This window comes from Rhinolophus hipposideros (assembly GCF_964194185.1).
Source record: "Rhinolophus hipposideros genome assembly, chromosome: 19".
Taxonomy (NCBI): domain Eukaryota; kingdom Metazoa; phylum Chordata; class Mammalia; order Chiroptera; family Rhinolophidae; genus Rhinolophus; species Rhinolophus hipposideros.
Window position 1 is genome coordinate 35826715 of NC_138065.1, and position 22340 is coordinate 35849054.

Consider the following 22340-nt stretch of genomic DNA (forward strand, 5'->3'; position numbering starts at 1 on the left):
GAAACCCATAGCATGAAGTCAGTGGTCTGGCTAGTCCAGACAGGTAATCCAAACCACTTAGAAACAATGATGCAGGACTAGGGAGAGTCTAAACTCATACATTTTCTAATCAAAGCCCTTTACAATCTGGTTTCCACCTAACCTTTCAATGTTAGTAGAAGCTAGTAGATGTACAGCATACTGGTTGAAAGTGTATTCTAGACTCAAACAAGCCTATACTCAAATCCTGTTCTAAGATTACTAGTCGTGCTACCTTGGGCAAATGACCAACCTCTCTGAGCCTCACTGTCCACATATGTAAAATGGGACGATGATATGCCAAATTCATAAGATTCTTGTGAGCTCAAGAGATACGGTATATAAAATACTTAACATGTATTAAACATTTATTAAGTCCTCAAAAAATATTTGTTATTGTAGCTAAGAGAAGACTGCTAATTGTCTATCCAATATCCATTTCCCTTTCTTTCTTACTAGGCACTCTCTATTTCATTGGGGTACAATGTACCCTACTAAAAACTACACTTGATTCCCTTATGGAGAGGGGTGACAATAGGACCCAATTCTGACCAATGAGATATAAGCAGAAGTCATTGGATAGACTTCCAAAAAAAATCCTTAAAAGGGGAATAGATTCATGCAGCACATGCTCTTTGTCTTTTCTCCCTTTTTCCTATTTGGAACATGGACTTGATGGCTAGGGCTGGAGCAGCCATTCTGTGACCACACGGAAAGAGCAAGAGAACCACAGAAATCTCAGCCCAGACAAACCTCAGTCACCTAATCAATATTAGCAATTGTCTACCAATAGATTTCTAATGGTGGGAAAAAAATAAACTCCTATTTCCAGGCCTTATTACTTGGGTTTTCTGTTACTTTTAGCCAAGTTAAATATATATATTTAACATTTAATTATATGGAATTAACATTTAATTATATATACATACACAGTTGACCACTGAACAACCAGGGAGTTAGGAGTGCCAACAACCCATGCAGTCGAAACCCACTTATAATTTACAGCTGCCCACATCATACATGGATTTCCAGTCGCCGGATGACCCTTAACATGGATTTGCGCTCTGTGTACGGGTCAAATGAAAAAATTCACATATAAGTGGATCCACCTTGTTCAAACTCACGTTGTTCAAGGGTCAGCTATATATATAGACACCTTCCATGACTAAGAAACTGAACTAAGTTCTATGAGGATTACAACATGTTTACTGAGCTTAAGTACACACACCTATCTGTACAGGTCCAAAACGCCTTACCCAAACCCTTTACATCAGATGAGTTTCAAAATTCAGGTAGGTAACAGGGTCCATATACAATGTATGACCAAATACCTTTCAGCAGAGTTGGAAAGCACCCTATTCTCAAGCACATTAATATTCCTGGAAAGAAATGTCTGAATGTTTAGACTAAGTGGGATACATGAAGACTATAAGTAGTATACATCAGGTCAGACCAGGTTTCTCTAAGTACATTCAGGTCAATGGAGATTTTGCCATGAAATAGGTTATAAAAACTCATTTTCACAGCTCTTTGGATTTGGGGATTGTAGATAATGCACTGGGGATCTGCAGTATAAGACAGAATTTAGCTATAATCCAAGTATAAATAATAGTCTATGCGGATGAACAGGCTGCTAACACAAAGTACCACAGACTAGGTAGCTTATCAACAGCATAAATTGATTTCTCACAGTTCTGGAGATCAGGTTGCCAGCATAGTTGAGTTCTAGTGAAGGCCCTCTTCCAGGTTGCAGAGAGCTGACTTCTCATTGCATCCTCACATGATAAAAGAGAACTAGCTAGCTTCCTGGACTCTTCTTATATGGGCGCTAATCCCATTCATGAGGGCTCCATCCTCATGACCTAATTACCTACCGAAGGCCCCACCTCCTAATACCATCACCTTGGGATTAAGGTTTCAACATAGGAATGTGGGGAACACACAGACATTCAATCCACTGCAAATAGAAAAATCTATCACACCTGACTCAGAGAAATCAGAAAAGGTGTCACAAGTAAAAAATCAGCTAAACTAAGCCATAAAAGCTGATTAAGATTTTGAGAGACAGTGTCACACAGGGCGGCCTGCAGGGTCTCTGGTCCCACTCCCCACATAAGAACGCAGGATATAGTGAGGACAAAAGGGAACACCCATGGAGCCATAGATAAGGGAGTCATACCACTGTCTCCCTGGTGGCTGGGTTGGAGACACAGGAAGTAGGAGCCACACTATCCATTACTTGCTGTCCACTTCTCTGCAATCTGCAAACCACACTCCACTGCTTACTAGCTCAGCCACCATCTTCTTGCTAGGCCCCCATTTGCTGCTAGTGTAGCCACAGCATTTATATTAGTGGCCAATGGCTCACAGGTTACAACTGACGGCCAACTAGCCACAGCTGATGGCCGTCCAACCACAGTTGATGGCTGTTTACTACCTGAGCCAGCACCTTTCCACGTGAGGCAGAGAGCCTGGAAACTGCACTCCTGGCTCTGTCCCCACAGACAGATATAGGAATTAGGAAGAAATGCATGAGCAAAGACCTCAATAGTATTGTACTCTGACCACTGATTAAGAACAGATAAATATTAATAAGGAAAATAACATTAAAGCTAACATTTACTCAGAGATTTTTATATACCAGGCACTCCTCTACTCACTTCACCTGGATTAACTCATTTAAACCTCACCTCAAACAGATGAGGTGAGTATAATCATTATCCCAATATTTCAGAGGAGCAACTGAACAGAGAGTACTTAAATATAATTGCTGTAGGTCACACAGCTAGTAAAAGGCAGAAACTGGTTTCAAACCTATGCCGTCTAAATGATAGTCCTAATAAAAACTCAATGAGAAAGCAATTTTGACCTATCTAATTGGCAATTTTTATAATTAGTATCTGATGTTGGTGAGATGTGAAAAAACTCTCCTGAACATCTGTAAACTTGTACAATCTTATTGATAAGCAAAATAATAGTATATATTAAAAGCCTTTAAAGTGTGCATTCCCACTCTTCTAATAATTCTACTTTTAATAATTTTTCCAAAGAAATAATCAGGGACTCCTGCTAACTAAGAAGTTCAGGTGAACTCTCCCATTAAAAACAACTACAAACCCTGATTTTTAAAATCAGCTTGAATGCATCAGTAACCTAGCAGGTCATGGAGAAGTATGGCGTCAAATCCATAAGATAATGATGAAAACCTAAAGAGTGAGTTCGGCATTTGGAGTAGTTTTTCCCCTAGAGTATGTCAGTTCCATAGAAGTGGCTAAGGAGGCTGAAGATCTGAGCATTACTTTTGACAGCATCTTAAATTTAGGGGGGTAAAGTAAAAATCAAGGGGTTACCAAAAAAGGCATCCTGGTAATCTTGCTTTCATTGGAACTACAATGCCTATAGCTCCTTAGAGCAAAATGAACCAGAAAAACTCTTAAAATACAGCTTCAAATATCCTCAATCCTGGAAACTATATTCAGATAAGTTTGGTTGCTATTGCTTTTAATTACCTATAAGAAAGCAAATCTGAATAGTCTCCGGAAGAAACAAAAAAACACCATCCTAGGACCCAAAGTATTTTATAATTTTTCACATAGAAAGTCCAGTACACAATAAAAAATAACCAGGCACACAAAGAGTTAAAACAATAGGAAACAATAGGAAAACTAAAAGGAAACAATAGAATACAATAGAAGGCTCTCCACAAAGACTCCAGATTATGGAGTTCCTGAAAAGAGACATTAAAATAATTATCCTTAATGTATTTGACAAGATATAATAAAAGGCAAGATCAAGAATTTTAGCAGAAAACTAGAAACTATAAAATAAGGCAAATAACAATTTTAACATTGAAAAATACAATAATCAAAATTAAGAATGCAATAAAAGGGTTTAAAAGTAATTAGGCAAAGCTAAAGAGTAAATTAGGAAACTGGGAGATGAGTCCAAAAAAAATGCAAAATAATGCTTGGAAAGACAGGTTAGAAAATACAAAAGTGAGTATAAAAGACATAGGGGATACAATGAGAAGAGTTAACATCTGTGTCCTGGGAATTCCAAAGCAGAGAAAAGAAAAAATAGCAGTAAAGTTATAGAGAGGTAGTGGCTCATTCTCTAAAACTGAACACCCGACCCAACGCAAAAAAAAAAAAAAAAAAAAATGTAAATCCCTCTATCTATAACAGGGGTCAGCCAAATTTGACCAGCTGCCAGTTTCAATATGGCCTGTGAGTTAAGAGTGGTTTTCACTTTCTAAAGAGTCATAAAAGATGAGAAGAATGAGGAGAGAACATAATGCGATCCACACAGCCTAAAATATGTATTGGCACCTTTATAGAAAACGTTTGTGATACCTGAGCCACAGCTTTAAGAATCCCTATGAACTCAGGTACCCTTCTAAATCCACTCTCCTGTTCAGTGTCCCAGGTTGCCAATGAAGAGAACTAACACAAACTGGAGGGAGAAGAAAGGAGAGTGAGATCTCAGTACTAATTCCTGTCGTGCAGGGATTCAGGCGGGGTCTCTTCTCCTGCTCCCCACAGAAGAACGCAGGACATGGTGAGGCCAAAAGGAACACCCACGGAGCCATAAGTAGGGGAGTCACATCACTATATTCTCGCCGGCGGCATCCGCCTCTCTGCAATCCGCTCTTGCTAGGCCCCATTCTTTGCTAGCTTAGCCACGGCGGTTATATTAGTGGCCAATGGCTCACTGGTTACAGCTGATGGCCAACAAGCCACAGCTGATGGCCATCCGATCACAGTTGATGGCCATTTACTACCTGAGCCAGCACCTTTCTATGTGAGGCCGAGAGCCTGGAAACTGCTTTCTGGGGGGTCTGTCCCCACACTCCACCCCTACAGGGTCTCGCCTCACAATCTACGTGACAAGCGTCTTCCGCAAGGGACCCTGTGCGAGGAGCCTGGAGGTGAATGCAATATCCTGGACACAGCCAGGCTCTGTGAGCACAGCCAGGGTTTCTCAGGGCACCACCAGTACTTCTGGGCACAGCCAGTCTTCCTGGGTTTCTTAGGGTACCACTAGTCTCCCCAGGAACAGCCAGGGTCTCTCAGAACACTGCCACTCTCTCTGGGCACAGACAGACTTCCTGGGCTCAGCCAGGGCTCTCAGGGCACTGCCACTCTCTCTGGGCTCAGCCAGACTTCCTGGACATAGCCAGGGCTCTCAGGGCACTGCCACTCTCTCTGGGCACAGCCAGACTTCCTGGACACAGCCAGGGCCTCTCAGGGCACTGCCACTCTTTCTGGGCTTCTCAGGGTACCATGCTGGAACAACAGCGGCTCACATCAAGGTGCTTACATATTCTCGATGGCGGCCAGTCAAGACACAAAAGCAAACATCCGCCAGTCCCACCACATGGTGGTATGCTCCCAAACAAACAGTCAAGCTGTCCATTAAATCAGGAATAGAAGACAATTCCCCATAGTCTATAGTCATTCGCCAGGGCTGTCCTGGGGGTGAGGGATGACCTTGACCTCACCCTCATCTCCCATGGAGGACTCAGCAAGCATTTCCTCCTGGGACTACAAGTCCTGCATCGGGGCTGCCTCAGCAAGCACCTCCCAGCCCACAAGGCCGCAATGACCTTCGCTTTCTCTGGCCTCTGCTGGTTAGAGAACCGTCCACATCTTCCCACCCCTCCACAGGGGTCCAGCTCTCTGGCAGCTGATCCTTCTGGTTTTCCTCAGACTCACGCACAAAGTGCTCCACCACACTTTGGAGAGCTTTGGCCGGCACCGTATCCTGCCGACTACGCCATGTGTCATGCGGGAGACCCTGCTCGCTGCGCCATTTGTCGCCCAGGGCGGCCTGCAGGCTCTCTTCTCCCGCTCCCCACAGAAGAACGCAGGACACGGTGAGACCAAAAAGGAACACCCACGGAGCCATAAGTAGGGGAGTCATACCACTATATTCTCGCCGGCGGCATCCTCCTCTCACTATATTCTCACCAGCGGCATCCACCTCTCTGCAATCCGCTCTTGCTAGGCCCCATTCTTTGCTAGCTTAGCCACGGCAGTTATATTAGTGGCCAATGGCTCACTGGTTATAGCTGACAGCCAACTAGCCACAGCTGATGGCCATCCAATCACAGTTGATGGACATTTACTACCTGAGCCAGCACCTTTCTATGTGAGGCCGAGAGCCTGGAAACTGCTTTCTGGGGTTCTGTCCCCACAATTCCTGTCTCCCTACAGGTCACCACATGCTGCCAGCTTCCCTCAACCAAAGGTGATAGTTTCGCAAAATGGCTTTCTCCACTGTCTCTCTGCTTCCAGCATTTAGTAAAAGCTCCTATTACTCCTTTCTGCTAGGGGTAGTAAAGGCTCCTAACTCTAATCCTAATCCAGCGTCCTGTTATTAGTAGCTCCAGGTCTGCACTGTCCCTTGCTGTTTCCCTATATGTTGCCCCATGCCTTTGTGAATCACCCCTTTATTAATTATCTCTTACCCATAAGATGGTGGCCATACCTAGGTATCTCACAATCAATTTGCTAGAGGTAGAAGGAGAAGAGAGGGAGGAGAGGACAAGGAAGGAAGGAAGGAAAAATGGAAGAAAAGAAAGGGTAAAGAAAGTATCTTAAAAGCAGACACAGAAAAAAAGGCAGAATTCCTACAATGAAACAATTAGACCAAGAGCTGAATTCACAAAAAAATAATGGAAGTCAGATGATTATGGAAAAATATATCCAAATAACCAAAAGAAAACAATTTTCAATCTAGAATTCAATATACAGTGCAAACAAACATCTTTCAAGAATTAAAGCGAAATAAAGATATTTTCAGAAAAACAAAACTCAAGAGTCAGACTAAATTAAAAACTAAACGGTGCTCTCCTAGCAGAAGGAAGAATTTACCAGATGGAAGCTAGGAGATGGTGGCAGGGAAGAGGAACAATAAAAGTGGTAATAGATATAAATTAGTAGTGGCTACAGAAAACAACAATGAAAATACAAATAGATTATACATACTTGACAACAATAGCTTGCAAGTAAAGAAGATGATAAAAGAATTTACGGTCTTTTAAAATCCTTGCAATACCTGAGAAGAAGCACAGATATTAATTTATAATAGAATTGGAAAGATACATCTTGTATTTTTCAGGGTGTTCACTAAAAGAATAGGAAATGAAAAACAGAAGATTAATAGGAGGTTGAAGTAATACAAAGTTATCAATCCCAAAAGAATGTAAGAAATGATAGAAAATAAAGAAAGAATAGGTGGGACAAAAAAAAAAGAGCAAACAGCAAGATAGAATATATAAACCAAAATATCACATTAATTAAAGGCAATGAACAAAATCCTTCAAAGTAGAGGTAAATGTGTCTGACTAAATTAAAATATGGGCTGCCAGAATATAGTATGGTTTAAGTTAAAGGGGTGAAAAAATATACCATGTGAACACTAAAAACAAATAAACAAAAACTGGTATAACTCTATTAATATCACATAAAGCAGACTTTAAAGGAAAATTATCACTAGATATATATACTTCATACAGTTGACGGGCTCAGATCACTGGAAAGAGATACAAATTCCAAAATTCTAAAACAAAAGTTGTTTCTTTGAAAATATTTAATACTAAAACTAATAAACTCTGGGCAATGCTGATTAAATACTGAAGAGAGAGAGAAAAAGAAGGAATATAATCAGTTTCAGAAAATCAGAAATGAAAAAAAGGACACCACTACATATCCTATAGACACTAAAAAATAAAAGGATATTATTCATGAACAACTGTACACCAATAATTTTGAACTTCGAAATGCAATATAAAAATTCCTAGAAAAATACAATCTACAAAAACTAACTCTAGAAGTAATAAAAAATTTGAACAGGTCTTTGATTACTAAAATCATTAAATCCATAACTGAAAATCTCAACAACAAAAAAATTTCAGGCCCACATTGACTCAACGATAAAGTCCACCAATTATTTAAGGAAGAAATAAAACAAATGTTAAAACTCATCCCAAAATTACATTAAGTAACACAATATAATATTGGTGTAAAAATATACAAACAAATCAGTGAAAGTAATTGAGTCCAGAAAAAGACCACCTATACAGACACTTGATATGTGGATGATTGTATTACAGACAATTGAAGAAAGGATGATATTTTCAAATGAATGGTCCTAGGTCAACCAGATATCCATATCCATATAGACAAAAATGTCAAACTTGATCTTTATCTTACTCCATACATAATAATCAGTTCTGAGTGGATTGCAGATCTAAATGTAAATAAAAACTCCCCCCAAAAAAAACCTTTTGGAAGATAATGTAGAAAAATATCTTCATTAACTTGGAAGCATGAAATGTAAGCAAGACACAACATACTAAGATTGATACATTACTCTAATATAATTAAGAACTTCTGTTCAGTAAAAGACACCATTGAGACAAAACAGGAATGCCATACATTGGGAAAAATTTTACAGTACATATCTAGAGTTTCCAGGCAGGAATCCTCGCTCATTCTTCAGAAATTTTTTTCATTTTCCCATTCCCAAATCCCAAGATATAAACTGTTTTCTGTTTTCCACGATGAATCGCTTCCACAAAGTGACTACCAACCACCTGGGTTCAAGGAGCCGATTTTCCCGATTCCCCGACCAACTTTTCTCAGGATTCGGGAATGGGAAAGTGAAAAAAAATTCCTGAGAATGGGCGGGAAATCCCGCCTTGAAACCCTACATATAACGCACAAAGGGCCTATGTCCAGGTTATATAAAGAACTACTACAAATCATTTTTGTTAGAAGAAAATCTATTGTACATGGAAAAAGAGACTACACTTCACAAACGAGTATAACCCAAAATGACCAACCCCAACAACAATTTATAAAAAGATGCTAAATCTCTTTAAGCATACAAATCAAAACCCCAGTGAGAAACCACTACAAGCTCATTAGATTAGCTAGAAGTAAACAAACTGAAAACACCAGTGTTAGTGAGAAAGCAAAGCAGGGGAATTCTCAGATATTGCAACGACTTCATACAATCACTTTGGACAACTGTTTGGCGGTATTTACTAAATAATACACATAACACCTATGGCCCCCAAATTCTACTCTTTCCAATAGAAATGAGTATGAATAAGAATATTCATGAAATAAAAACAGAAATAACCTAAATGAACATCAACAGTCGATTGGATTAATAAAGTACATTCATACAGTAAGTTAGATGAAACAGTGACAATGAAGTAATTGATACACCCCAAAACATGTCTGAATCTCTCTAAAATAGTACTGAACAAAATAAGACAACATAAAAATATACATTATTGTCTCATTTCATTTCCACAGACAAAACTATGGCAGTGTTAGAATAGTGGCTACTTTGGGGGAGGAGAAAGGGAAAAGTGATTGGGGAGATGAGGGACGGCTGAGGTGTAAGTAATGTTCTATTTCTTCACTTAGATGATGGCTACATAGATATTTGCTTTGGAAAAATTCATTGAGCAGCATATTTCTATTTTAAGTACTTTCCTATATATGTTGTGCTGCACAATAAAAAAAAGAAGAAATATGCAGGAATGTGACATGGGTTTATTTATACAGATACTCTCTGTGACATGATGATTTTAAAAGTAAAAAAAAAGAAAGAAAATTGCCTAAATGTCAAACACAAAATAAATATACGAGTATCCTTACAATGGACTATCATACATTCATTTAAATTGATGTTTTAAAATGATGTTTAATGAAATAATATTTAATGTCAGAAAGCCTATTGGTTACACAATAAAATGAGTTACAACACACTATGTAGAAAATAATTCCATTGTAATAAAATACATGTAAACATATATATGTACGTATTCCAAGAAAAAAACAAACTTGAAACCATATATGGCAGGTCCTCAAATGACATTACTTCATTCAATGTTGTTTCATTATCACGTTGATGAGATGTGTATGAACTCAACTCTTGTTTGTATCAGTTAGCCTATGGTAAAATTGGTTTTGTTTACATTGTTTCACTTAAAGTCACAGAACCTATTGATGGTAAGTGATGACATACTGTATGCCAAAATGTTAACAATGAGATACAATTAAAGACAGTCTTTATTCCTTCATCTATATTTTCTAAAATTTTACAGGTGAAATGTGAAAAATTGAAAGGAAAAAATTCTTTTTCTAAAGATTGTTTAGAGGTTCTCACATTTACCCACTAGTCTGGCTTCACTTGGAAGCCTTGATGCTGACTACTTGCTCTGAAACCTAAAGCACTCTTTCTTATAAAGTAACACATGTACTCCAGAGTTCAGTATCACATGATAAGATAGGAAGAAATCATAAGATATCTGCACGGCTCCAACACCGCAGATGATTAGACTGCTAATCAGGGTTCTCATCAATTAGAGCCAGATCACGGATGTCCCATTGCCATTTTATAGCTTGAGTTAAGATATTCACTAACAAGTGACTGGCTACTGTTTTGCTAATATTTGTCTTACTTCACAAATAAAGACCAAACCAAAGAAAATTTTCCCCAGCTCCACACCCAATGCCTTGTGCTTAGTTTTTTCTGCTCTCACGTGGTCCTCTTCCTTTCCCCACTCATCAGAGTTTCAACTTTCTTCCAACACTTTCCTAAACAGGTTATTTTGTTTTGCTTTTTTAATTTCCCAGGAAGCCTTCTATAATCCATCTAACTGGCATCTGCTCAGAAGTCTTCTCAGTACGTAGGAGTCCAGGATAAAGGGAACTTGTTGTCAGTGCTATTATCTTTTCATTAGCATACCCTGGTCCTGTTCTGTTCTAAGGTGAGCACCTCCTGTGTGGACAGGACCTTGGCAAGTGTCAGCTGTCATCAGCACTAGCTGGTGGTGCTTCTGTCCGAGATTACAGAGCCAAGGATAGGAAGAAGCTCTTGGCCCTGGGGCCTCAGGGTGCCAGAATTGTGACCCGGGAGATAGCGTGTGATTGGCTCCATTTTCCCCTTTGTACTCCCGCACTCACTGACAATAAGCAATATGGTTTCCATATTGGAAATATGGTTTCCTTAGAGGAAATATGTTTGTGAGTAATAATCCCACCTTTAACCCATGAAGCATACCAAGCCAATGATCCACAAAGCTCCGAAAGTGGTTCATTTGGCTTCTGCTTCGGCATACCCATTGCAGACTTTAGTTCACACAGGTTCCAGGCCTTTTGTCCACCAACTAGTTTAACTAGTGTGCAAACATATTCCCAAACAGCCTCCAAACCAGATTATTACCATCAGACTGGAGAATGACGCAAATGTAGGCCATCTACATAAGTGAAACAAGTTGAGCCAAAAGGGATCATTTGTGTGGCTTAAATCGTGGAGATGGGTTATATCCACAGGGCTAAATTCACAATTGTTGGCTTTAACAATTTAACCTGGTTCTTTCTTGACCAAAGCCTTGGGTGGGTCTAATCCTTGAACTTCAAAAGCCCTCCATCCCAACACACATACCCACACCCCAAACCCACACACACAGATGGCAAAGCCACCACCACTCCTTCCCCTCTTCTTTGGTGGTCTCCACTGGGACACAGTTCCATTGGCATAATTAGGACATCAGAGAGAATTCAGCTCCACGTGTTTTTTATGAGAAATAAGTCAATAATTTCTTCTTTCTCCCCACATTCTCCCAGAGAAAGGGCCTGAAGCAGAGGGAGTGGCTATTTTAGATTAGCAACTCCACAACAGAGCTTGAGTAAGAAGATAGCATGTGCTGAACGTGAACCTGCTGAGACATTAATCAGAACTCTCCTACCAAGGGGATTTTCCCCCAGCCTAATTCAGGTTCGACAGGTCACCGTCATAGCCTCCCCAACCTCTTCTAAGCCCACCAGTCCTTCATGCCTACTAATTTAACGGTGTCTTTTACCAAAAAGTCCTGTGCCTGGAAAACCACATTGCATCTGCCCCTCAGTGAGCATCTTAAACTGCCCATCATCTCATCACCAACACAATTGCCTTGGGGAAAATGCAGCTCCCACTTCCCCCTACCCAGTGCCCAAGTGCCCCACACAATACGCAAGCCAAGGGCGAGCCATACACATCAGGAGCTTCTTGGTCAGTCTGATTCAACAGTATCCTTCAGTGTTTTGCCCCTTTTTATTTAAATCTGTCACTATTAAGAATAGAGAAGAATCAGAAGGGGACTCATAACCATATGATTTGCTATGCCACTGTGAGTGAGTCATATTCCCCCTGAATCTGTTTCCTTAGTTGTGAGTTAAGAGGATTAAACTAGATGACTTCTATGGTCCTACTGGGCTCTGACTTCCAGGAGGTCTACTTAACATAATCTGCTAAATGCCCCCATGCCACCCCACCTTGGGCCTCTCATTTTGACAGTCAGTTTGGAGGCGAGGATAATGCAGATGAGATTGTAGAACTCACCAGACTCTGCAGGTGGCAGGGAACTCCAATAATTCACTGTCATAATGCCATGCCTTCAGGCAGGTAAGGAAGTATCCTCAAGATAAACTGTAGTCCAGAAAGGCTAAATGACATGCACAAAGTTCTCAGCTGTCCTAATAGGTGATACCAAGAGGACTAGAAGCCAAATCTTCAGTTTCCTCACACTGATCTTCCCCAATACCACCACTTGTTATGAAAAGGCATTATTTCAGGTGTCAGCCAAAGCTTTAAAAGGAATTACTCAACATGAAATCCAGTCTTTGCAGAAGCAAATTATAGCTATAGCCCCCTTAATATTCATATTATTATTTATGATCATGAGATGGCCGTTAAGAGCTTTGTTGCTAAACCCTTTGCCAACTAGAAAGCTGCAGATAAATGATGTTTTTCCTACCTACAATCTATTTCATGAATCTGGAGATCAGAAACCATGTCAGAAGTATTCATAATAAATGGCAAAGGAATTCCAACCCAGCATACACAGAGCCTGGGGAGAAGCTCTCTGCTCTGCTAACCTACAGGTAATCTTGATACATTTGCATACGTGTTTATAGCTCTGCCGATATTTAACAGGAAGCTGTGGAAGTCGAAGAACTGTCCTATTTATTTAAATGCCACTGCTATAAATATGGTTTAATTGAAAAACCCAAGTGGTTTTTAAAGTTAAATTTCATTTCCCATAAGTGTGTACAAGCAGCTCTTCTAGGTTGAAATAATTCATTTGAATTATCTAAGCCAAAACGCTCATATTTTCCTCACTAACATAAAATTTTCTAGAAATGTATTCACAGAGAAAAATATTCCCAACATGTACTAAAATGCACAATTAAGAAGTCCAACATTCACTTTAGGGGTGATTTTGTTCTTGTAAATGATCAGTCTCAACTCACTCAATCCCCCTATTAAAATCTACACTAGCCACCCAGAGAATTATTCCTTGGAATTTTAAAGTATATTGAAACACACCATACAGATAAAAGCAGGGGTTGTTCTGAGTCTAGAGCATCTGAATATCTCGTCTTTACTGGAAGGAGAAGTGGTACGAGGTAGTTGGGTTCTCACAGAGGAAGGAGCTGAGCTCAAGTTCGCACCAATCTGTTCCTTCCAACTATCCTAAGGCGGAATCCACTAGCCACTTAGCCCTGAGAGTGTATTTTGCCTCAACTCAGCCTCCTAGATGGCTTCCTGGAATGCCTACCTAGCTAACAGGGAAGCTGGACTGAGACCTCTGAGGCCCTCCATTGTCTGAAATAATGAGGATCCATTGCTGCCTGAGGATGAACGGCCTTACCTTAATCCACCTGGAGTGTCAATCACAGTAGAAAAAGGGGAGAACAATTCCCACAGAACACTTAAACTAGATAAGAATCTGACCTTTTCCTTTGCCGAGACTTGACATCCTTGCGTTTTCAAAGGAGAAAATCACTTTTACCAGCCCCAGGCACCCATTTGCTGACGATTTAAGCATGTCCTAATTCCAACACATTTACAGAGCATTTATCTTCTTTTAATTCCTTCTATTGCCTGCAGGACTAACAATCCAAAACAGTGTAATCCAGTAACAGCTCTACACCTCTCAGCCACAACCTGACTACCTCAGCTAATTTAGGCAAGGGGAAGTATGAACATCTGATCGCCACGGGTCACCTCCGAAACTTAGTTTAGCAAAGAAACTCATTCTTTTCCAACATTTACTCTCCCCTCCCACCCACCCCCCAAAAAATAATTAAATAAATAAGCAAGCAAATAGGGAGAAATGGCATCCTTGTTGTTAGTAGTCAATTAAACTGAAACAGCCAAAGGTTAGCAGCAGATGGTAGAAAAGTCCCCATGATGAGAATAATCCATAGGTAGACATTCAGCAATTGCATACAAAGTGGAGGTTCAGCAAAGCAGCGGAAATGCATTCTGCAGCGCCCTCCACCCCAGCCAGTGGCATGCACTACATCCACATGGCGTCAGAGGGAAGCCTTTGGTCTCTTCCACACCATTCGCGGACATGCAGGACCTCTAAACCTCCAAAGGCAAGAACAGCAGGCAAGGACATCGATCCAGCATGCTCCCTCTGTTCCGGACATCAGTCATGCTACTTCCCACCCACTAATTAGTCTTCTGTTGACCACCCACATTTAATTCAGCTTTCAAGACATGACAACAAGGTCTGAGATTTGAGGGATGTACCTGACTCTCTCTCCCCTCCAGGGGTGGTGGAATCTGATCAGCAAAACCAATCTTCCCTGGATCACCCATAAAGGCACTAACCTCATCCACGTTCTCAAAAGCGTTGATGACATCATATGGCAAACAGGACAGAAGGTCAATCACAAACCATGTCTTCAGGTAGTTCATGCGAATGAGTTTGGGGTCAGAAATCACCTCCCCAGCTGGTCCAACAAAAGTGGTGTGAAAATTCAGCACAATGTCCACCAAAAAGATGACATCCACGATACTATCCACAACCAGCCAGGCCACGTTGTTCTGCCTGGTTTTAAAGGAGACATTGTAAGGGACCAAGATGGCTGTGTAGAAGGTTAAAATCAAGATGATCCAATCCCACGTGGTCTTAAAAACACAGTAATGTAAGATGATGTGAGGGGGAGTCTTTGGTGCCTCTTGCTTGTATTGGGGAAGGATGTCTGAGCCCAGCTGCAGCACCTGCATAGAAAAACATGGCCAAGAGAGAACTAAGTTAGGATTAGTCTGTCACCGACACATACTTGTGATGCTCCGGATAGATCATTAGGTGCAAACACAAGTACCAGAAAAGTATGGGAGAATGGAAGTGAACATTGTCATATAAATAATCACAATGAAAAATGGCAAACTACCATGTTTCCCTGAAAATAAGACATAGCTGGACAATCAGCTCCAACGCGTCTTTTGGAGCAAAACTTAAAATAAGACCCGGTCTTATTTTACTATAAGACCCGGTCTTATATAATATACTATAAGACCGGGTCTTATATTAAGTTTTGCTCCAAAAGACACATTAGAGCTGACAGTCCAGCTAGGTCTTATTTTCGGGGAAACGCGGATTTATTTGGAATAGTGTGCCAAGCATTGTACTAAATACTTCACATACATTTATTATCTCACTTAATTCTAAATACAACCTCATTTTATTAATCAATTATTATTCTATGTAACAAGTGAGAAACTGAGGTTCAAGAGAATTATGCAACTTTACTCAACAAACATTTATTGCTCTGTGCCAGGAACTATTCTAGACATTGGACAGACGGTAAGGAATGAAACAGCCTGATTCCTGCTCTCATAGAGCTCAGTCTAGTAGGCAAATCAAGACAATTTCAAGTTGTGATAAGAGCTAAATAAGAGGTGGTGGGGACATGTAATGGTTTGATAGAATGCAACTTGAAGAATAGGGGAGGGAGAATGTTTGAACTGAAATATGAGTGACAGCAAGGAACCAGCCATTCAAGCTTATAAGGAAAAATTATCCTAGGCAGAGAGCATTACTAGTATCATGAACACAGGGTGAGATAAGCTTTATATCTTCGGGAAAACAAAGAAGTCTGGCGTGACTGACACGTACTGAATGAGGGGGAAAAGGATACAAGTTGAGCTCAGAGGGGAAGCAGAACCCAGATCATGCAGGACCTAATGGACCATGGGGAGATGTTGGATTTTATTTTCAGTACATCTGAGTATAACTGGAGGGTTTTAAGCAAGGGAATAATCTGATGCATATTTTAAAAAGACACCCCTGACTGCTGCATAGATAATGAATTGAGACAGAGGATTAGTGGGAAGAATACAATAAAGAAACTTAGAATAACAACTTGGGGGAAAGATGGGTAATGGAGAAAAGTAGTCCAATTTTGGATATATTTTTGAAGTAAAACCAACTGAACTTGCTGATAGCTAGAAAATGAAGAAAACAGCAATGAAAGGTACCCACCTCTTTATTCCAAACACCCATCATAATAGTTGGCCCCGAGTCGGCACTACAGGACTGTTTTTAAATGAATGAATGAACTTCAACGTCATGCAGCTAGCAAAAGATGGAACCAGGATCCCAAACTAGGTTCAGCTTGATTAAAAACACATGCTGTTTTACAACAAGGTTACATTTCCCTAAATAACAAGCTTTTAATGAAACAGACCCAGTGAAGGAAAAAGTCTAGAGAAGCTTGGCTGCAAGTATCAAGACAGTATCACAAGACAGTATCACAAATGGGTTTCACCTCAATAGTCAAAGGTAAAAGGTTATGATTTCGGAGGCCAGGTCAAGCTGGAAGGGACCCTTCCCCACCCCCACCGCAGCTGTTACTCTGTGCCATTTACAGGTTCTCAGCAATCTATAGGTGAAACTTCCTCTTGTGTCAGGAGAACCTCTTTTTCCCTACAAAGATTAAAGACTTGTTAATGAATATAAAATAATCTCAATATTCCTGTTCCCCCTGTGGTTGGCCCCAGGCCCTAAAAGGTGACCAAAAATAAAGCTAGAAATCCAGAGTGCCCAGTAGGCATCTTTGGATACAGGAACTGTTTTCCCTCCCCCCACCTATCCCACCAATGCACAGAGCTCTTCTAGACGTGGAATTTTAATTTCTCTCCCTGTGAAAAGAACCTATATAAGTGTGATTATCGAAGATTGGGCCCTGAGACCTCAGGCAGGAAAAGGGATTGACCTGTAATAATAAAGCAAATAAAATTAACTGAATGGGACTTCAGCTTCTGGAAAGAGGGAGTAGATGTACTTTTCCCTATTCCTCTATCTAATTACAACAAAAAGCTAAAAGCCATGGACATTATACATAAAACAAATGTAAAAAGACTCTAAACGGTATAGAAAAGAGAGCAAACTGTCTAGGAATGACACAGTGGTGAGGTCACTGGGTTTTCTTTTTGTCTCATATATTCCCAGACTTGGAGGTGAAGAAGCCAACAACCTGGAAACACAAATGTGTGCAAATAAAAAAAAAAATCCCAACAAAAGCCCACTCTCTCTAGCAAAAGCGTTGGGAAAGGGGCAGTCTCAAAAGACAGAAAACTTTTAGACAGTAACTATTTTGCTATAGCCAAACACCACAGAAAAGGCTGTAGTCCCATTCCAACCCAGACTAGCAAAAGCTAGACTATGGAAACCTAGATTTCCCCCTTCTCGAGGCTGTAATGAAGCACCCAACCTCATTCTCTTCCCTACTGTGGGTAGTGACAGAGATAGTCCAGTAGGGACTATCCACCTCCATCCAGCAGTAATGAAGCACCCCTTCTTCTCCTCACAGGAATGAGGTCAGAGGAAGTCTAGTGGAGAATCAGAATTTTCACCACTGCCCAGGGGTAATGAGGCCACTCCCCTCCTCAAGCCCGGGAGGAATCAGTGTAAGCTTAGCAAGGAGCTGGAACTCTCACTCTCACCCAGCAGTAAAAAGAATGAGCCCCCCTCAGGTGTCAACAGAGGCTGAGTTGGAGACCTGGACTTCTACCCCAGCCTGGCAGAAATGAGGGGATGCCTTCCCTTCCTCGGCTATATCTGTGTCAAAGGAAGCCAAATTAAAAAAAGGTTTAAATAAGATCCAGAGTCTTATAACATAAATATCCCAAATGCTCAGGTTTCATTTCAAAATCACTCATTATAGCAAGAACCAGGAAAATATCAAGCTGAATGAAAAACAGACAATCAATAGATGCCAACACCAAGATGACAAGGACATCAGAAATATCTAACAAAGATTTTAAAGTAGCCATCATAAAAATGCTTGAACAAGCAATTATGGACACACTTGAAACAAATGAAAAAAATAAAAAGTCTCAGCAAAGAAAAAAAAAGATATGAAGATGAACCACAAGGAAATTTCAGAACTGAAAAATATAATAAGCAGTTTTTCAAAGTCAATGGATAGGCTCCATAGCAGAATGGATAGGACAGAAGAAAGAATCAGTGAACTTGAAGACAAAACAATAGAAATTACTCAATCTGAACAACAGAGATAAAAAGGCACATTACATAATGATGAAAGGGGTGAGTCACCAAGAAGACACAGAAATCCTCGGGTGTATGAATCAAACAAAAAAGCTCCAAATATATGCACAGCAGAAGTTAATAGACCTGAACAAAGAAATAGACAAATACACACTCCTCTTTCAATCACTGACAGAACAACTACCATGTTTCCCCAAATATAAGACCTAGCTGAACCATCATCTCTAATGTGTCTTTTGGAGCAAAAATTAATATAAGACAATGTATTGTATTATATTATACCAGATCTTATATTATATTGAAATAAGATTGTGTCTTACATGAATTTTTGCTCCAAAAGATGCATTAGAGCTAATGGTCCAGCTAGATCTTATTTTCAGGGAAACACAGTAGGCAGGAAATAAGCAATTGGAATTGTTAAGAAGAACTCAACAACACCATCAACCAATAGGATTTAATCAACATTTATAAAACATTCCACCCAACAAGAGCAGAAAGCACATTCTTTTCAAGTGCATGTGGAACATAATTCAGGAGAGCCCAAATGGTAGTCCATAAAACAAACTTCAACAAATTTAACAGATTTGAAACCACATGTAGTGTGTTCTCTGATTATAATGGAATCAAACTAGAAATCAGTAACAGAAAGGTAACAGAAAAATATCCAAACACTTGAAAACTAAACAACACACTTCTAAGTAATCCATGGGCCAAAGCAGAAGTGTCAAGGGAAATTTAAAAATACATTGAACTCAATGAAAAAGAAAATACATCTCAAAATCTGTGGGATGCTGCTAAAGCAGAACTAACAGGGAAATGTATAGCACTAAATATTTACCTAAGAAAAGGAAAGAAGTCTTAAATCCATAATGTACACTCCCACCTCAAACTCCTATTTAAAAAAGAGCAGAGTAAAACTAAAGCAAGCAGGAGGAAGGAAATAAAGTTAAAAGCAGAAATCAGTAAAACTGAAAACAAAAAGAAAAATAAAGAAAATCAGTGATCTTTGAAAGGACCATTAAAATAAAAATGCAATTGACAAACCTGTAGCAAGACTGAAAAAGGAAAAAGAGAAACAGAGAAAACACAAATTACCAAGACCAGGAGTGAAACATGGGATATAATTATAAACCCTAAAGATATCAAAAAGATAATAAGGGAATGCTATAAATAACTCTATGTGAAATAGTTCTTGAAAAACACAATTCATAGTCCTATAAACTATTAAGAAAATTGAATGAATAATTTTTAAAAACCCAAAAAAGAAATCTTCAGACCCAGAATTTTAATGGATAATGGTACCAAACTTTAAAAGAGGAATTAATAGCAATTCTAAATAATCGCTCCCAGAAAATAGATGCAGAGGGAATACTTCTCAATTCATTTTATATTACCTGATTCCAAAACCAGACAAAGACAGTATGAAAAAAGAAGACAACAATCCAATGTCTCTCATAAATACAGATGACAAATTCTTAACAAAAAGTAGCAAATAAAATTCAGCAACATATAGAAGAATGACTAATTGGGGTATATTCCAGGGTTTCAGTACTGATTCAATATTCAAAAATCAATCAATGTAATGTACCATATTAACAGGCTAAAGAAGGACTATTACATGTCCATATCAGTTGACGTAGAAAAAGCATGTGACAAAATTCAAGAATATTCATTATAAAAACTCCCAGAAAAATAGGAATATAGGGAAACTTCTTAAACTTGATAAACAGCGTCTATAAAAAAAAAAACCCTACAGCTAACATCATGTTTAATGATGGAAGACTGAATGCTTTCCCTCTATGATCAAGAATAAGGCAAGACATCAGCTTTCACTACTCTTATTTGACATAGTACTGACACTGCAACAAGGCGAAAAAAAAAGAAAAAGAAAAGAAAAGGTATCCATATCAGGAAGGAAGAAATAAAACTGTGCACATTTGCAAATGACATAAAGGTATAGATAGAACATCCCAAAGAATCTATATACAAACTTCTAGAACTAATAAGTGAATTCAGCAAGGTCACACAATACAAAATAAACATACAAAAATAAAAACACCAAAAATATATAACACCATTTATAATCAAAAAAACACTAAGGTACAAATATAACAAAACATAAATAGGACCTACGTTATGCTGAAAACAACAATATCCTGATAAAAAGAAATCAGAGAAGATATCTGGTGATGGAAGGAGAACTGACTCTTGGTGGTGAACACACAGTGTGATATATAGATGATGTATTATAAAATTGTACACTTGACACCTATGTAATTTTACTAACCACTGTCACCACCATAAATTTTAATTAAAAAATTCTTTTTAAATAAATTAAACCTTAAAATATGCAAACACAAAGAAAAAAATAAATGAATAGGCATGCTGTGTTAGTAAGTTAGAAGACTAAACATACTAAAGATGTCCATTCTCTCCAAATTGGTATACAAGTTTAGCGCAATTCCTATCAAAATGCCAGCAAGAGTTTTTGTAGATATACACAAGATACACATAAGTTTTATTCTTAAATTTATATGGACAGGAAAAGGAAATGGAAAAAGTTTTTGAATTGAAAAACTAAAGTGGGAGGCATCAGTCTAGCTAATTTCAAGACTTGATAGATAGCTACAGTAATTAAGACTATGTGGTATTGATAGAAAATAGAATCATAGATTAATGGAACAGAATAGAGAACTCAGAAATAGACCCATACAAATATGCCCAACTGATTTTTTTGCAGTGGTACAAAAAGCAATTCGGTAGAGGAAAGACAGCCTTTTCAACAAATGGTGCTGGAGTAAAGGAAATTTATAAGCATAAATGGAAAAAAAAAAGGAACCTAAATATAAGTCTCATATCTTATATAAAAATTATCTCAAAATGAATTGAAGACTTAAATGTAAAATGTAAAAGCTTTTAGTGAAAAAAAAAAAAGGAAGAAAACTTCTGGGATTTAGGGCTAGGCAGAGTGTTTTTAGACACGATACCAAAAGCACAATCCATAAAAGAAAAAAATTGATAAATTGGACTTCATCAAAATTTAAAAACTTTTATTCTGCAAAACATTCTGTGGGGAGGATGAAAAGACAAGCTATGAGTTGGAGAAAATATTTGCGAACCACATATCCAACAAAGAAATAGTATCTAGAATATATAATTTACAATATATAATCGCAAAACTCAACAATAAGAAAACAAACAATCCAATGAGAAAAAATCATAAATGGACATTTTACCCAAGAGATGGCAAATAAACATATGAAAAGGTGTTCAACATCATCAGCCATTAAAGAAATGCAAATTAAAACTACAATGAGCTATCACTACACACCTAGACGAATGGCTAAAATAAAAACATCATGACAACACTAAATGCTGGTGAGAATGCACATAAACTAGATCACTCCTATATTGCCAGTGGAAATATAAAATGGTACAGCCACTCCAGAAAAGAGTTTTGCAATTTAATAAACAACTAAATATACAACTACCACATGACCCAGTAATGACACTCCTGGGCGTCTGTCCCAGAAAAACGAAAATTTATGTTCACACAAAAATCTATACATGAATGTTTATAGCAGCTTTATTCGTAACAGCCAAAAACTGGAAACAACCAACATGTTCTTCAACAGATGAATAAACAAATTGTGGTACAGCTACCATTAAATACCACCACTCAGCAATAAAAAGGTTCAAACTACTGATACATGCAACAACTTGGATGAATCTCCAGAGATTTAAAAACACAATCCCCAAAGATAGTATACTATATGATTCCATTTATATAACATCCTTGAAATGCAATCATTATAGAAATAGAGAACAAATCAGTGGTTGCCAAGGACTTAAAGGGGGAGTGAGGGTAGGAAGGGAGTAGGTGTGGCTATCAAAAGGCAACAAAAGGTATTCTCAGGGTGGGTGGAAATGTTCTTGACTGTACCAATGT

The 22340-nt window shown here is 38.8% G+C and overlaps 1 protein-coding gene across 3 annotated transcripts in view; it reads right to left on the reverse strand.

Annotated features, from left to right (window-relative positions):
* The window catches only part of KCNH1 (potassium voltage-gated channel subfamily H member 1), a 335068-nt gene that overhangs the window by 235384 nt on the left and 77344 nt on the right, over nucleotides 1–22340 (reverse strand). For 2 of the 3 annotated variants that reach the window (XM_081026796.1, XM_081026798.1), the window contains one exon: nucleotides 14626–15099. In XM_081026796.1, the coding sequence (XP_080882922.1) occupies nucleotides 14626–15099 (474 nt within the window). The remainder of the gene's footprint in view (nucleotides 1–14625; nucleotides 15100–22340) is intronic. The other variant, XM_081026797.1, reaches the window with a different exon arrangement.